General features: G+C 43.9%; 2 protein-coding genes across 2 annotated transcripts; both read right to left on the bottom strand.

The window, feature by feature from the left end:
• Window positions 1-608: 608 nt before the first annotated feature.
• Window positions 609-2,360, bottom strand: FBXL22 (F-box and leucine-rich repeat protein 22). Its single transcript, XM_009878570.1, has 2 exons — window positions 2,026-2,360; window positions 609-954 (listed from the first exon to the last, which is right to left on the bottom strand). Exons 1-2 carry the CDS (start codon window positions 2,358-2,360, stop codon window positions 609-611), a joined length of 681 nt encoding a protein of 226 aa, XP_009876872.1.
• An 8,222-nt stretch (window positions 2,361-10,582) lies between these two features.
• USP3 (ubiquitin specific peptidase 3) lies at window positions 10,583-16,767 on the bottom strand (the record flags this gene model as incomplete). The annotated part of the gene is made up of 7 exons (XM_009878572.1): window positions 10,583-11,185; window positions 12,812-12,879; window positions 12,993-13,106; window positions 13,281-13,399; window positions 14,345-14,425; window positions 14,588-14,694; window positions 16,621-16,767. Coding segments are annotated over 7 exons (802 nt in total), but the record flags the coding sequence as incomplete, so codon positions are not given.
• Window positions 16,768-17,840: the final 1,073 nt, after the last annotated feature.

The raw sequence follows: 17,840 nt of genomic DNA, 5'->3' as shown, positions 1-17,840 counted from the left end.
TTCCCTCAAGTGGGTGTAAATTGTGCAGTTACTCAGCTTTATGCCCTCTCCCGCTGCAAAAGGAGTTTGGAAAGCAAGGGGGTCCACTCTGAACCTCAGGCCTCAACAGGAGGGTCCTGCTTACTCTTTGTGGTTTTGGTTTCTGTGTGAATCATTCTAACTCAATTTGTAACTCATTTTTCTTTTGTATGTTTGTTCCATGTGCTAGAGGTGAACCGTGCCAACAAACCACTGCTAAATTGTGTTACATTTCATCAAATTTATTGAACTGTGTCAAACTATTCTTTTAACCTCAACAAAACATTCTCTGAGTCACGTGCATTCCGCTCATCCAAATCACAGTTTTCAGCCTTAATCAGGTCTAGTGTTTTGTGACGGCAATGCAGGGGTTTCCACTTTCAAGGAACAACAGAAAGCAGGTGGGTTTTTTTCCTTAAGACTGGTCTGGTAGAGGTGCACGCCTTATCCCAGTGCAGCTTTTACATACCAACCATTTGTTTACACTTAAACCAGAACTCGGGAAAGTAGCCACGGTTCCCTGAAGCAATGCTCAACAGGAGAGTTGGAGTAAAATACTCACAGGAGCTGAGTTGCTAGAATTCGTTGCATTAGAGCTGAACCAATTTCCTTGGTGCTTTTTCAAGCATCAGCTTCCTTTCGGGCTTACTGTCTGGGATCATGTTAGCGCTCCTCTCTGCCCTGAGCATTACCGAAGGACATTCTTCCCTGACTCTCTCCAGACCCGTTTGTGTTACGTTCCGGCAGAAATCCACATGGAGTGTTTGCAGCGAGACCCCATAGAGGGTCACGGCTTCTAGTGTCCGGTCGGTGATGCGCACACAATTTTCCAGTTTGAGCGTCTGGAGCTTTGGGCAGTTCTTGAGAAGAAGCAAGATGCAGTCATCTGTAACGTGGCCGCATCCAGAGAGGGTCAGAGATAGCAGGTTTGGACATCTGAAAACACGATGGTTACGGGTGAGATGAGGGGAAGAATAAACAAGAGGGCTTGGAGAAGGGGATACTGTCAAACACAAATACAAAAGTTAGGCAGGTGAGCTCAACAAAGGCTCTAACCCACTATGTCATGTGACCTTGTCAGTAGAATAAAAGTACTCCAAATTCAGGGAGAAAAGCTCTGTATTTTTTTAATTTGCATTTTTTTTCTTTGCACCAATAGCTAGGAATTTGTATTGGATCAAAATGCTTTCCAAGGGTCACTGCAAAAAAAAAAAAAAGCAGGAACTTGTCTTAAGAAGGCTAAAACAGAGGAGTTGGCAGGTGGACTAATTATCAATATAAAATATCCTTTATAAGAGTTCAGTTTACGTTTAAACAAATCTGTGTAAGGCTGAAAAGCACTTGCTGAATTTCTAGCACCCTTAGTATCCTTAGTACCCTTGCAGCCGTCCTCCTGTGTTACTAAAATGCAAGGATTTTTCTCCTCCTAATGTAATTTAACTTTTTCTTCCACAGAGCCACATCATAGCAGTAAAGCTGTTGTAAGAAATGGTGGACACATAGAGCTCCTTCTTCCGTAGCAGTAGTATTGCTTTTCTTTTACTGTAACACATAAAAAGCTCAGCTAAATTTCAGTGGAAAAGCAATACTTAGAGTGGAACAAAGTTTAGTAACACGTTTAATGAACTTGCCTTTGTTATGACATATATTTACTATTTGAAGTCTTGTCTTTGCTTCAGCCCCTCCCCCAGGATTATGCTTCTCACTGCCAGAATAGCACATTTCAGTTAAGCAGTAACTTAGTAAGTAGTAGTGAGCATTCCCATGGTAATTAGCCATTCTTAAAAAAAAAAAGGGTTAAGGAGAAGTCAGTATGAACTATATGCTATCGGCAGTGTAAAATCAACGCTGCAATCAAACTACAAAGTAAGTCAAAGCAGTCACGTACTTAAGGCTCCATTTCAGGTGAGCTGTATGGAGTGGAGCAAGTAAGTAGTTCTCAACTGTCTTGTGTCAAGGCAGTTAAGCTTTACAGTAGATGTAGAATTTTACTCCCAAGGAACATACCTGTTGCAAACTCCTAGTAAAAAATCATTGACAGTCTTTTCATGTCTGTTACAGAAGTCTTTCTGGAAATTGTTTTTCAGCCAGTCCTCAATGTTACACACCTTGACTCTCTCTGAATACCAGCAGATGGACAAGTATTTTAGAGCAGGTCCGAGGAGAAAATTATCCTTCTTTAGTTCCGCTGGAGAGTGAAAGTTCAACAGAGACCACAGTAAAGGATCCTGAAACACTTCTAGGAACTTGTGACATGTTTTTGCTAAGCTTTTCCTACTGTTTTTGTCCAGAAAAGAAAATAGATGTAGGAGGCATTCCCGATTGAGCTGGGTGATGTGCATAGCCCCTCAGAGCACGGCAGAAAGAAGACAGTCTCCTGGCCCGGTGGAGAAATGGCCGCGCTGGAGAGGGCTGAGAAGCACCGCGCGGCTGTTGCACTTATATGGTTGTGGAATGGTGTTTATTTTTGGCAAACAGCTGGTGCAGAGGCCAAGAGCAGGGAGAGGACAGGGACGCGCACGCATGGCAGTCTGGTTGTTTCCCCCGGGACTGGGCTGGGACTCCACAACACCAGCACTTGCCTTTCGTGAAAGGCTTCCTGAGAAGGGCTTGTTCCCCTCGGGCACGGCCGAAGGTGCTCAGAGGTCTTGTGCTCCCTGACTGAACTGGGGGGCATCTGTGTGTGTGTCTGGGTCTGTCTGTCAACTTCAGCCAAAAAGCCAGGGTTATGAGGTCATCCATTAATCTACCAAAATACCTCTGTGTGTGTGTGTGTGTGTCTGTCCATGTGTCTGTCTGTGCGTCTTCATACATGTCTGTGTGTCTCTGCACCTGTGTACCCATGTGTGTGTCTGTGTGTCTGTCCCTCTGTGTCTGCCCGTGTCTGTCTGTAGGTCTGTCTATGAGTATCTGTGTCTGTCTGTGTCCATCCCCGTATCCATCTGTGTGTCTGCCTGTCTGTGTGTGTTAGTCTATCTCTGTATCTGTATGTCTGTCCGCATGTCTGCCTGTCAGGGTGTCTGTCTGTCTCTGTGCCTGTGTCCATCCATCCGTCTGTCCATGTGTGTGTCTGCCTGGGTGAGTCTGTCCGTGTGACTGTCCTTGTCTGTCTGTGTCTCTCCATGTCTCTTGTGTGTGTGTGTGTGTCAGTGTGTCTGTCCATGGGTCGGTCTGTCCCTCTGTGTGTGTGTCTGTCCGTGTGTCTCTGTGAGTCTGTCTGTGTATCTGTGTGCCTGCCTGTCTGTGTGTCAGTCTGTCATCTGTCTGTCTCTGTCCGTGTGTCGGTGTGTCTGTGTTCATCTGTTGGTCTGTCTGCATGTCTGTGTCTGAGTATCCGTGTGTCTGTCTCTGTGTGTGTCGGCCTGTCTGTGTATCCATCTGTCTGTCTGTCTGTCTGGGGGTGTGTGTCCGTATGACTGTCCATGTCTGTCTCTGTGTCGGTCTCTGTCTGTGCGTGTGTGTGTGTGTTTGTCTGTCCGTGTCTATGTGTGTGTCTGTCTGTGTCTATCCCTGTCTCCATCTGTGTATGTCTGTCTGTCCATGTGTCTGCCTGCCTGTGAGTCTGTCTGTGTGTCTGTCCGTGTCTCTGCCAGTCTGTGTGTGTCTGTCTCTGTGTTCAACCGTTTGCCTGTATATCTGTGTGTCTGCCTCTGTGTGTGTCTGCCTGTGTGTCCATCTGTCCGTGTCTGTCCATCTGTCATGTGTCTGTCAGTGTGTCCATCTATGTCTCTCTGTGTATCTGTCTTGTCTGTGTGTCTCTCTGTGTCTGCCTGTGTGTGTGTCTGTCCGTGTGTCTGTCACTGTGTCTCTGCCTGTCTGTGTGATCTGTCTATCTCTGTCTGTCTTGTCTGTTTGTCTGTGTCCGTGTGTCCGTCTGTCCATGTGTCAGTTTGTCTATCTGTGTTCATCTGTCAGTCTGTCTGCGTGTCTGTATCTCTCTGTGTCTGTCTGTCCGTGTCTCTGCCGGTCTGTGTGTCTGTCTGTGTTTGTGTGTCTACCTGTGTGTGCCGTGTCTCTGCCGGTCTGTGTGTCTGTCTGTCTCTGTGTCTATCCGTCTGTCTGTGTTTGTGTGTCTACCTGTCTGTGTGTCTCTGTCCTGTGTGTCTGTCTGTCTGTCGGTGTGTCTGTCTGTGTCTCTGCCAGTCTGTGTGTCTGTCCATGTGTCTGGCTGTGTGTATATGTGTCTCTCTGGCCGTGTGTCTGTCCAGGTGTCTGGCTGTGTGTCTGTGTCTGTCCATGTGTCTCTCTGTGAGTCTGTCTGTATCCGTGTCTCTGTCTGTCCACGTGTCTGTCTGTGTGTCTGTCTTGTCTGTCCCTGTGTCTGTGTGTGTCTGTCTGTCTGTCCGTGGCTCTGTCTCTTTTTCTGTCTGTCTGCCTGCCTGTGTGTGTCCGTGTGACTGACTCTGTCTGTGTATCTGTCCATCTGTCCATGTGTCTTTGTTTGTCTGTGCCTGTCTATCCCTGTGTCTGTCTATCCCTGTGTCTGTCTGTCCCTGTGTCTGGCTTTCTGTCTGTGTGTCTGTGTCTCTGTCTGTTGTGTGTCATCATATCTTGTCTGTGTCTGCTGGTCTGTGTGTCCATCCGTCTGTGTGTGTCTGCCTCTCTGTCTGTGTGTCTGTCCGTCCATGTGTCTGTCTGTATGTCTGTCCATATGTCTGTTCATCTGTGTCTGTCTGTCTGTATGTCTCTGTCGATCCCTGGGTCTGTCCGTGCGGCCATCCATGTATCTGTGTCTGTCTGTGTGTCCGTTGCCCATCCATTTGTCTGCTCGTCTGTGTCCGTGTGTGTGTGTGTCTGTCCATGTGTCTGTCCATGTGTCTGCCCATCCTTGTGTCCATCCGTGTGTCTGTCTGTCCATGTCTCCGTCCATGCATCCATCCGTGTGTCTGTCCCTGTGTCAGTCCATCTGTCTGTCTGTATGTCAGTCTGTCTCTCCCTGTGTGTCGGTCCGTCCGTGTGTCTGTCTTCGGCTGTCTGTCCATGTGTCGGTCTGTCCATCCATGTGTCCGTCTGTCTCTCCGTGTCTGTGTCTATCTGTGTAGCTGTCTGTCCGTGTGTGTCCGTCCATCTGTGTGTCAGTCTGTCTGTCTGTGTCTGTCTAGGTGGACACACAGACACACACACACTGACACAGGCAAGACAGATGGACAAACAGACGCAGACAGGCAGACATATGAACAGACAGACACATGGACAGGCAGACCAACGGACACAGGGATAGACAGAGACAGAGCCACACGGACAGACAACCACAGACACATGGACAGACGGACGGGCAGACAAATGGATGGATGGACAAACAGACATGGACAGACAGAGACACATGGACAGAGAGATAGAGTGACACACGGACAGACAGACATACAGAGACATACGGAGAGACAGACACAGACAAACAGCTGGAAACACGGATGGACGGACACACTGACACAGAGAGATGGACGGGCAGACACACGGATGGATGGAAAAAACAGACAAACAGACAGAGACACAGATGGAGTGACACATGGATGGACAGAAGGACAGACGCACGGAGACACGGACACGCGGACAGAGACAGATAAACAGATGGACAGAAAGAAACGGGCGGAGACACGGACGGACACATGGACAGACAGACAGACAATGATGGACACATGGACAGAGACAAATGGACAGACAGACGGACACTCACATGGACAGAGACACACGGAAGGACAGACGGACAGACAGACAGACAGTCACATAGACAGAGACACAGAGACGGACAGACGGACACTCACATAAACAGAGACACACGGACGGACAGACGGACAGTCACATGGACAGACACACGGACAGAGACACACGGACAGACGGACAGTCATATGGACAGACAGACGGACAGTCATATGGACAGACAGACGGACACTCACATAAACAGAGACACACGGATGGACAGACGGACAGTCACATGGACAGAGACACACGGACGGACAGACGGACAGTCACATGGACAGAGACACACGGACGGACAGACGGACACTCACATAGACAGAGACACACGGACAGACAGACGGACACTCACATAGACAGAGACACAGAGACAGACAGACGGACACTCACATAGACAGAGACACACGGAAGGACAGACAGATGGACAGACAGACAGACGGACACTCACATAGAGACACACGGACAGACAGACAGTCACATGGACAGAGACACATCAGAGACACAAGGACAGATGGACAGTCACATGGACAGAGACACAAGGACAGATGGACAGTCACATGGACAGAGACACAAGGACAGATGGACTCACATAGACAGACACAGGGATGGACAGATGGACAGTCACATGGACAGAGACACAAGGACAGATGGACAGTCACATGGACAGACAGACGGACACTCACACAGAAACACACGGACAGACAGACTGGCATTCACATAGACACACAGACGGACAGACGGACAGTCACATGGACAGAGACACACAGACAGACAGACGGACACTCACACAAACAGAGCCACACGGACGGACAGTCACATGGACAGAGACAGATGGACGGACAGACGGACACTCACATGCACAGAGACGGACGGACAGACAGACGGACACTCACATGGACAGAGACACACGGACGGACAGACAGACGGTCACTCATATGCACAGAGACAGACGGACGGACAGACGGACACTCACATGGACAGAGACACACGGACGGACAGACAGACAGTCACTCATATGCACAGAGACACACGGACGGACAGACGGACACTCACCTGGACAGAGACACACGGACAGACAGACGGACAGTCACATGGACACAGACACACGCACAGTGTCTGTCGGTGTGCTCGCAGTAGCTGTCACGGTGTTGGTCGCTGGCAGGGTTCCTGTACCTGTACATTTGAACTGGGTGTGTTTCAACAGGTGACTGGGTTGAATGGGCCGAGAGTTCATCAGCTGCCTCGTGCGAGAAGGTGGTTTGAAATTCAACTCTCAGAAACAGGACGACATTTTAAAAAGATTTATAAAAAATAACCCAGAAACATACAGCTTGAGCGACAACATCCCCATTGGCGGGATGAACTCCTCCACACCGAGAACGTGTACCACCACCCGACATGAAAATGAACGCTGCTGGGTGACGAGGCCCTTCAGAATTGGAGGGCGGGTCCTCTTCGCCTTGAGGTGCCAGGTTTGGGCAGGGGGAAGACTTCAATTTGCTTTATTTTGTTTCCTCACAAGGTAAAACCAGCTGCCGTCTGTGTGCAGAGCAGCTACTCTCATGATACTCTGCAAGCCTGCAGAAGGACAAGAGGAGCTTCATTTTCTAAGGAAAGGAGACACTTTAATGGCACATTTTGCATGAACACACTGTGTAAATGAGAGATAATTCACATTCAACCTGGAAATGCTCCAGAAACACACAAGATGAGCACAGTCAGTAATCTCACTGGCAATGACACGCTAGATTTTAATGGTAAACAGTTACAGCTATGGCACTACAGTACTCGAGGCTATCCTAAAGCACACTGGAATCAGTTTTCAAGGTGCCCATTACCTCATCAGTAAGACACAGACATATCAGTAATGAAACATTGTTGGGGAAACTTTTGACCACCACGTTATGCTTTCCATGGATTTAGTACAATCCTTGTAAACAACCTCTTGCTTCTGACACAAATCCTCTGTCCCTGCCTGTCTCAAAGTTCTGAATGCTCCTCTGATGCCAACATCTCCAACGGCCTGGAAAGCACCTTCTGACTGTACCGTGAGGAGGAGCTCTGTTCCGTGCCTCAGAGTTCTGCGTAACGCTGTGCTTTGCAGCTCACTGTACAACACACTAAAGCAGATGTGTTCTGAGAGCTGGACACTTTGCAGTTCTGTTTTACATAAACCTTGTCTCCAGTTGTAGACATGGCTACACAACTGCTAACAAACAACCTTCGAGCAGACGAATTTTGGTGAAAAACATGCAAGTCCTTGAACTGCAGAGAGCAGTTGTTGCTCGCAGAGCAGTCAGAGGCAAGAAAAAAATTCTTGCCGGTTAGTGTGTACTATGATCAGCGGTAAGTAGAAAAGAAACATTTGGCTTTAAATGAAATGAGATATCCCCCCACCCTCCCACAAACTAGTAGATAAATATAGGATATACAAGTAAGGTTAAAAATGTAATACTAGGCGAGGTGCAGTACTGGTTCAGTGCTCAGTTACTTTTTTTTTCTTTTTTTTTTGACACCACACTGAATAGAATACAGTGGATAAGCAAAGTTCTCCACCAGGAAGAGAAATACTTGTGTTGCCACAACAAACTGTTCATACTGTCCATCTGGGTTTGCAGTGGGAGAAAGTTAAATTAGGAAAGGAATTACGATGTACCTGTTCCAGCAAAGCATATGGCTGAGTCCGTATCACCACCTGCTGCAAGAACAAGCCTGACGTGATTGTGTTGTGTTCCCATGTCCGTGTCTTAAATGGACCATGCTGGATAGATACCATTGCCCAAGACCTAAATATGTTACAGAGCAAAAATGCTACCGAAAGGAAATACTTTAGTGAGAACATAACTCTGACCCAAAGAATTAACTGGAGAAATAGAGGCTGCTTAAAACAAGTGAATGTTGCTGAAGATTACAAATTTAAGTTTCTAAAAAATAGAGAAAGGCACATTTACATCACTGGCTTGTGAGAACACCACTTCTGGCCCATAGCTAGTTGTGAATTTAAGCTTTGCATTCTCGAGACGAGTTCTAAAGCAATCCAAGAAGCATGCAGATAAAGCCACAGCTAACAGACGGAATCTACTGAACTCCTCAGCTAACTGTGGGCAGCACGGCTGCCCTCCAGGGTAGTAAGGTGGTAAGATACTTCACTTGTCCTGCACACCAATGACATCTGAAATAGCATTTATACAGGCAGAAAAAGGTACATCCTATTCTGATTAGAAGAAAGGCTCTTGCTGCAAGAAACAGAGAAATGGTAGGTTACACACTTATCTACAATTCAAAGTAATTAACAGCTCTATTATTTATTGTTCAACTTACTTAAGTAAAAGACAACATCCTTATATATGTCACTTAATGTATGAAAAATAATCACAAGAGATTTTAACTAGTGTACAGCTTACATATTCATCCACTATTAGCAAAGCTAAACGCTCTCTGCAGTTCCGTATCAATCCGATTTCTCTTTCCTGGTTTAAGATGCTGTGAAAAAGCTATGAAGTGTGACATTTTTAAGAAGAACTGATGGTGATTTCCCTTTGTACTGGTCAGTGTACAGCTAGCAGGTAACCCATGGCAAGGAGATGGATGCATGCTTCCACGGGCACCAGCTTGAGCCGTGCTACCATCTGCTGGGAACCCTTCACTGGGTACTAGAGCGTCTTTCAGAAGCATTAACTAAAAAGGGTAATGACATTTGACTTGATTTCTTGTGCGTTTTCACACTACTATATTTTACTGTTATCTCAGCTAAAAGGTACCATTTGATTGCATGACTCTAAATCAAGTTAATTCTACTATTACTGCCACACTTTGGAGATTTTTCAGTGTCCAGTTCCTTGCTAGGAAGATGGGACCAAGCTACAAAGGGTGGGCTGGGGTAAGGGAACTGAAACGCACCATTTCTCAAATTTCAAGAATTTTTTTTTGGCACTCCTGGCTTTTGCAGTATTGGTGTTCCTGTCCACCTTTTTAAAATCTTATTAGTTGACATCCATTCCAGAAACAGCACTACTGCTAAAATTCAGTACTGGGGTTTTTTTAAGCACAAGTCCTTCTCCATTACACAGCTCTAAGTGAGGACCCCGGACCCCACTGTGTAAATACCACCGCAGCTACCACAGCTACTGAGTCTGCTCCAGGCAACACGCAGCCCTGGCTCATCACCTCCCATCAGGCAGGCCACGCCGTGAAACTGAGGAGCTTCCCTTCAGTTTGCATTTGAACTGATACGAAAAGTTGTCATGCAAAGCATCTCTAACACGACCCGCTTCCTTGCAGTTTTAAGTGAACTGCAGGCATTTAGCAGACATCAGTTTTATTTAGGACCTCAGCCTGTTCTCACAAACCCCGAACTTTGAGGCTGTACTCCCAGTTCCCACCAGCAAGGAGGGCTGGGGTCCCATTACCACCAAGTCTCCAAGTTGTCAGGCAAGTACGTGTTCATGACCAAATTTCAGGATGACAGTCTAAAACAAGAGACATCTAAGGCAATTCAGGTTTGGTTAAAGACCCATAATTCTCAACACAATTTAAACATGTATATATTTAAGGTAATTTTTAAAAATAATAAATTTTAAGAGCAGAGCATGTGTGAAGAGTACTTGAATTAAACTACAGTATTGACACAACTGAACCAACTATTTATTTACAATGATTCCTGAAAGTCAGCAGCCTGAATACACACCAGTATAGCAGCATTTACCTGTTCTATTAATGATGCCACATCTCCTCTCTCCTGCGGACAAAGAATGATTGTTCAGAGGTCACTGTTTAGTTTCTTGCACGAGGAAAATAGTACGTGCAAACAATTCCTTGATTTAAAGAGATTAAGTCATCAATTCCTTGATTTGAAAAGATTAAATGGTATCTAAGCAACAGCTGTGAGAACAGCATGAGGTTGTATTGCTCTTCCTAATCAGAAGCACATTTATCATGCTTGGAAGGAGGGCAAAAAGCTTCTCTGATGTAAATGTGCCTTTAGAAAGTGAGAACTGAAAACATTAATATACAAAAAGTCAAATAACTAAGTATTTAATGAAACTATATATATAAAAACTGAGTTATCACAACTAAAGCAGCAAACCAAAATCTGCTGAGGTTTTCTGGTATAACTAAAAAAAAAAAAAAAGTTAGTTTGTGTCTGAGTTCAGTAAGTCAAATGCTACCATTGACACAACAAAACTAAAACCCACAAGAGGAACTTGAAAAGTGCACAATGAAATTAATAGTCTTGGATCAAGTATTTATGGAAAAATGGAAATGTTTTGTCCGGAGGACTTGATAAGTAAGAATTAAAAGGAGGTATTAAAGTTTATCTGATCCAGATTTGGCTTGCCGTTCCACGTAGAAGAGGATGTAGGCCTTGGCCTTTACCACAGTCTCCTCGTCGGTCAAAGTTACAGTACTGTCGTTAAAATGGAACCAACGGCCTTCGTGCGCTGCGTATGCGGTGTAATGTCCAGAGCCAACGCTGTCAGCAGGGGCAGGCGGGGAGAGAAAGGACAATCAGAAGGAGACAGACGACCTCATTCTCTGATTCATTTTCTATTAGGGCTAAGAGACTTCCAGGAACCAGAGGAAGAGGAACTCGCAGCCCTCCGTAACAGTTGGCAAGATGCTTCCCTTCTTAAGTCTGTGGGGCTCAAAGTTCTCCAAATTAAAGCTTTGTGTTAAGTAAAAAAATCACCTACTGGGATGAGTTGAGAGGTTTTATGATATGAACTTAATAGCATCCCACAGATTTTGTGCAAGCAAGGCTTCTTGACTTCCACATTTGCCACCATAACGATCAAGTCAATTATCTGTTGCTATTCAAGCGCTTGCTGTGAGAAAACCACTATGTTCTATTTTCAGAAATTTTCCCCATTTAGGTCTAGAGAGACTCACAGTCCCACTATAATCTAAAGCACTCACAGCAAAACTAATCCCGGATTACCAAGAAGAATATTTTCCAAGTTCACCTTAAGCAGACACGTATCTTGGAGCCGTATTTCTTGAAGCTAACCTACCAGAACTACAAACGCATCGATTTTCACTACCCTGCCACCCCAAGATAAGACCTGCTTTTGCACGCTCAGTGTTTCCAACCATCTCTGTTCTAACAGGACCATCTTTCTTTTGCTGTCCATGCAGTGTTTCTGTGACTCTGAAGCACCCGATGCACTGTGGTGCTACAAGGGCTGCCTCCCGCAGTCAAATCGTTGGATACAGAGTCCAGACCATTCCTTGGGGGTGGGGGGGGAATGGGTGGGGGCTTTCTGGACAGAACTTTTGGGTTTGTACTTTTGAAGTAAATTCAGATATCAGTAATGTTTTGATTAATGGAGTTTAGTGTCTTTAAGAAAACTCCTTTCACGGCTTCCACCCACAGAGCGATTGTCTAAACGCGTTTCTCTCAGGATAAACAGTTGTCTTGTCCCTGCTCTCAGCAGGGCTGGGGAAAAATTAAAAAACAACACCACTAAACTCAAACAAACCAAACTGACGAACAAAAAAGCAAACACTCATCCACTCCAAAAAAAAAAAACCAAAAAAACCCCACCCAAACCAAAACACACCTAACAACTTTACTACGGAGTATGGACAGTAGCCAGCCCTGTGGCATCACTCCTGTAGGAGAGAAGGCAGACACAGGATACACACTTTCACCGTGCCAGTCCTAGTCTACAATTCCCAAAACGCACACACACACACTCTTGGTGTACGCATACATGCACCTTTCAAAGCAAATAAAAGAAAAAAAAAATCTCTGCTTTGTACTAAGAATTTCAAAATGAGGCATTAACTTCTGGAAGGCCTCTTGATTCCCTCTGTTGGTTTAGGGGTTTCCATTCCTAGAGGAACAGACTATTTTCATCAGATCTCACACTTGTAGTCATTGCCCCCAAAGACTGCCAGCGGGCATTCGCAGGAATAACTGTGTAGATCTATCTTATATTAATTCATCTTAATTCTGTGAAAGCTTATAAATCACTGCTTATTCCCATCAGTAAAAACACATGTATTGGTTAAGGACAGAAAAAACCCAATTAACTGCGCATGCACTTCAGTGGGGAGATGATCTCTGCCAAGAAGCAGGCTTACTCCGTGTACTCACCCTGAACCGTGATGCACAACAACAGCCGCAAGGTCGTAGAGGCAGCTTTCTGGGCCGCTGTTTTCAGGCTGTGGTTCAAAAGACAGAAAACTCTTCAATTCTCAGTAGCACCTACTGACATGTAATAAAGACAGAAGTTGTAGACCAAATTTCTACAGGAAGAATTGGTGAGTCTTCATACCTCTAACAAGTAGCATTTCATGTCTAGGCCTCGTAAGGGAAACTCAACATATGTATCAACCTTGTTCCTCAGATATGCTGTCCAGTGAAAACGTTTCAAGTGTAAGCATAGCACCTACAGGATTAAAAAAACCAAAAACCAACACATAAAAAAATGGATGCATTAGAGGCAGAGGTTGAACTGCATTCAGCAGGAACTATGGGAGGGTTACACGTTGGTCTACTAAGGGTTGAGTCATTACTTCCTTTGCCATACTGTCACACTGTTACTTTTTGGGCTTATACAAACCTTTGGTAGCTTCTGAATCCAGAATTTTTTGGTGGACTTCTGTTTCTTTTTGCATTTGTGACACATATACAGCTCTGTCTCATCAAGTTCTTCCAGATCTGTAAAACTGCGAAGACAATCTAAAAAAGAACAAGATATAAAAAACCAGAACACCCACCCAAAGAAACCTGATTCAGGACGACGTCAAGTAATTTTTGTAACATGAGATACAACACATAGAGCAATACAGAAAAGGTGTGTGCATCCTCTGCAGTCATTCTAGTTACTACATATACCTGTGCAGCCAAAAGCTATGTAATAATGTGTTTTACCACAGTAAGGGGTTGTAACACACATCATTGCTTGTTCCTGGAAACACAGGCATAAGCAGTTCAAGAGGAAAAAAAAAAGCATTCATAAAAATCTCCATCTCTCTAACAAGATTCCATCACAATTGTTTCAAAAGAAACTAAATGACTTTCTAACACAGAACATTCAATTTTTAAAGGTGATTTGGTTTTAGCATAAAGTAAACTTAAAATAATGGGGTTTTATTATTTCACAATCTGCAGCAAGTATATTCACAAATCTGTAGAAATTAACATCCTGTAAAACAAGGTAAATAGCAGCAGTACCGCCCAACTTCACAGGATTATATTTATGTTGTTTAAACAGTAGAACAACCAAGAGCCATCCTTATGCACAAGCGGCACAGGCTTCTAAGCACAGAGCTTAGCAAATGCCAACAGGCAACAACGTGGAGAAGTGTTGGTTGGAAAGACTGGAACACAACAGAAACACTCCCAACCACAGAGAAAAAATGTCTGCCGGAATTGCCCTTGATGCTTAGCTGACCTCCTGAAGCACTTCTCAGCTTATTGTAGCAGTATGTCAACACACAGTGACTGGGGTAAAACCTACATGGAAAATTGTTTTGGCACCTTCTACCACAGAATCACATAAAATTCAATGGCACATGGCACCAAGTCACACTCTAGATCAAAGTCTGGTTCCTCTGAAACGGATACTCTGAAGAGTACATCACTCTGAGTCTGATCACGGTTTCACTACCCAAGCATTCTTACCTCGTAGTGTGCACATTGGTCCACTTTCTTGATTTTTAGTACGTTTATTTCTGAACTGACTTGGAATATCTAGCGAAAGATCTAGAAAAACAAAGGTGAAAAAAGAATTGGGGCTGAATAAAACCAATGCCATCTATTTCTGGCTAAACCTCTGGTTCAGTCACGTGACATCTAAACATAATGCAGAAAAATATATCGGAAGCTTGAAGTCACCTGATATTTTGAAAGCAAGAGGCACCTTACCTAGGAATGGGTCAAACTTTCTAGATTCAGTCCCACATATTAGGCAGTTGACTTCATTTTGAAGAATGCCTCCAAAAATTGCTGTGACAACAGTAGATGCTCCATTTCTAGACAAACCACATGAGAGAGATGAAGTCAGTCAGAATGTCTGAGTTTAATTTTCAATATCTGCTACATGTTTAGTGCTTACAACTCAGTGCTACTAGGCAGAGCAGTTTTGTTCATGTGCAACAATCAGCGACTGAGTTCATCCACCAGACATTTCATTCACCCCAGAACTGTACGGCCCAAGTATTTATTTAGCTGCTATAATACTTCTGTTGAAGGAAAATGTGAACTGCACATGCACTAATGAGATGCTCAAAATTCCAGTGTTCAAAGTATTCTGGTTGGTTGCACTTCTATACAGGAGAGTTCACAGGGGTACAGTGTTTTAATGCTGTAATTTAGGCTGTTTCCAAAACAAAAATTCTTCCCTGTTAGGTAGGTCGAGCATATTTTTGTTCTAATTGTACACTCCCTTTGTTACAAGAAATTTTGACTTCTTAATATCTCCGCACTTCACTTCCAAAGACAGCTTAAGTTGCATTAAGATAGGAGAAACAATATGCATCGTCAACATTGTTCCCTATGCTTTCACTACACTTCATCTTTTTAGCAGATTCATATCTTATTGACTACTTCTCATAGACCAATTAAAAAATAAACTGATTTTGAGGTCTATTATTATACAGATTCTAAACCTGCTAGTTTATGATTGCAGATCTGTCACTACTAGCCTGCAGAAATCTGTGTTCCTTACCTGCACTCCACCTACATCTCTCACAGTTGATCTGAATGCTTCTTGTTGAGCAGAAATAAATGACTACCCAAATAAAGTGGGACTCAAGAAGAGTACTGTACTTTACCATTTCAGTATATTTGACCTTTCTTTGCCCTTGACAGGAGGCAGCTTACTCCACCTCACCACACATGTGAACAGCCACACTCAAGAGAGATTTACAGTAGATATGCGAACAAAGTTTAAATTCTCCTTAGGTTTTGACATTCAAAAATGTTGGCAAAACAAAATCAATCTAGTTTTCAAATATATTTAAATTCTAATTAAAATTGTAAGATTTCCTTGCGAGATGTTCAAGCACCAGCAAAGCAAAATAAGTGTGGTAAAAAGCACAGTCTGAACTCTAGGTTTTCCCTAATGAAGCACCTACAAAATTCCCCATCTCTCAGACCTGCTTACTAAGTCCTGAGCAGTACAGGAAGGGAAAACTCGCTGGGCTCTTGCGTCGGGAATCCAAGGGCTCAGGGACCAAATGTGCAGGCTGAACTGACTTAGCAAATTAAAATGTTTTCTCTCTGTGACAGTTTCAATCTGAGAGAAAATACAGCTGGGACATAATTTAGAAACAGCAGTATTTGGCAAAGTACAGAAAGAGGAGTGAAACAGAGATCATCACTATTTCAAGACACATAGCAAATACGAAATTAAAATTTACCAGGAAAAAAAGCAACAGCTTTTAACTGTGTCAAGTGATAGGCAAATATAGCAAAATCATCTGCAGGAAAACTGACTTCCACTGTAAGTACACTGCTTGCTCATTAATCCAGCAGGTGTGATGACACTTTAAGCTTACAAATACCTGGCCATCTTTTCTGCTCTTGTACCATTCAGGCTGTCTATCACCTTAAGAGAACGAGATTGTCTGAACAAAAGACTTCTATATGGGTATAAAATAGAAAATACAGAGATCTTTCTTTTTATTTCTGAAGGACTAATTAAAATGCATTCACAACTTAGCCTGTATGCTCACTTACACCTATGAAAAACGCTGATCTAAGACACTTCCTTTTAAAAGGAAGCACATCCTACAGGATGCCAATCCTTTATAATCCACAGCTCTGTGATCTGTAACACCATGGAGGTGCTACCAAAAACTTAAAACAAGGAACCATGAATTTGGAATTTCAGATACACACACGCAGACCCATATAAAGGCATTAAAGTTTTGAAGAAATCAAAAAACACTTCTTACATGCAACACTTGTTGCTTGCAGACAGGCTAGAATTTTCTTGCAAAATTACTGAACGGGAAACACCATTGAAGCCACCCTGGAGTTCCAGGTGTAGATGGTCCAAAAGGTAACGCATGAACTCGTGGGCATCCTGTTGCTGGTACCCCCTTAAGAGAAAAGGAAATGACAGCAACAAAATCACCAAACATACAGCTTGCTTTAGTGCTGACATACAGAGCACGAGGGCTGCACCAAAGAACCTTTGCTTGGTTAATTATACCGAGGAGACTTTACACAGAAAATCATGTTTTATACCAAAACAGTTCTCCAGTTAGCCCTTGGAAAGGCACAGTGATGTCCAAACTACGTGATTTTAGTCCTTTGCAGCTTGCTCTCTTCTCTGCATGTCTCTTTTTGAGGATGGAGAAACATTTTAAGAATATACATTTTTGACAGTAAGAGACCTTTTAGAAAGCAACCGGGAGCGGCAGACACGACATTTGCTCACCTCTTCAGTTAACATAACTGCCATGTTAACTGGCCTCACCAAACTCAGTCTGTGCTAGTAACACCCCACACCTCACATACACATTAACTGAAAGTACACAATGGCAGCAGTGACTTCCCCTCGCTTGCAAAGCATTTCTCCTTGTACTGTGTTAGTATGTAATTACTACCTCCGAGTTGTTACAAATCACATTCAGACAGCACTCTCTTCACCCCTGCTTTGAAACTGCTATAAATTACAGTCAATATATTGCAATCCCAAACCTGGTAAGATTCAAAAGCAGCACATCACAAAACACTGTTCACATAGAATCCAGAGTCATTGTTTCCGAGTGATTTTCATTCAGCCACTGATTCCACTCACTTTGGCAGTTCTAGATGTCTGCTGGCCTGTTTGTTCCCCTCCCCACCAAAGCCAGGAACTTAATCCTCAGGTTTCCCACATGCATCTTTTAGCAACAATATGAAGTTCAAAATAATTAAGATAAAAGGAAGATTTCTCTCCTAGATCTAAAGCCACAATCAGAATTTCACACCTGCCCTGCATAAGCCACACGTCATTTGCTGGGAGCGGGAGGTAATGGTGAGGGATGCAGAGCATCTCTTGCACATTTGGATTTGGTAGGAGAGGGCTCCAGTATTATTTCACCACTAACAGACCTAATTGAAGGGAACAGAGAAGACATCAGGGTAAAACTACGCTTTAAAGTTATTTAAGCTAAATCACGCATCA

The sequence above is a fragment of the Apaloderma vittatum genome, unplaced genomic scaffold, assembly GCF_000703405.1.
Source record: "Apaloderma vittatum isolate BGI_N311 unplaced genomic scaffold, ASM70340v1 scaffold16641, whole genome shotgun sequence".
In the NCBI taxonomy this organism is placed as follows: Eukaryota; Metazoa; Chordata; class Aves; order Trogoniformes; family Trogonidae; genus Apaloderma; species Apaloderma vittatum.
Note: the sequence above shows the minus strand (reverse complement) of the source record. Positions and strands in the feature narration are given on the sequence as shown.

Excerpts from the sequence above, each read along its gene's own strand:
- FBXL22 (XM_009878570.1), bottom strand. The coding sequence starts at position 2,360 with ATGCACATCACCCAGCTCAATCGGGAATGCCTCCTACATCTATTTTCT. Across the intron at positions 955-2,025 it reads TTACTAGGAGTTTGCAACAG|ATGTCCAAACCTGCTATCTC; the intron begins GTATGTTCCTTG and ends TCGTGTTTTCAG.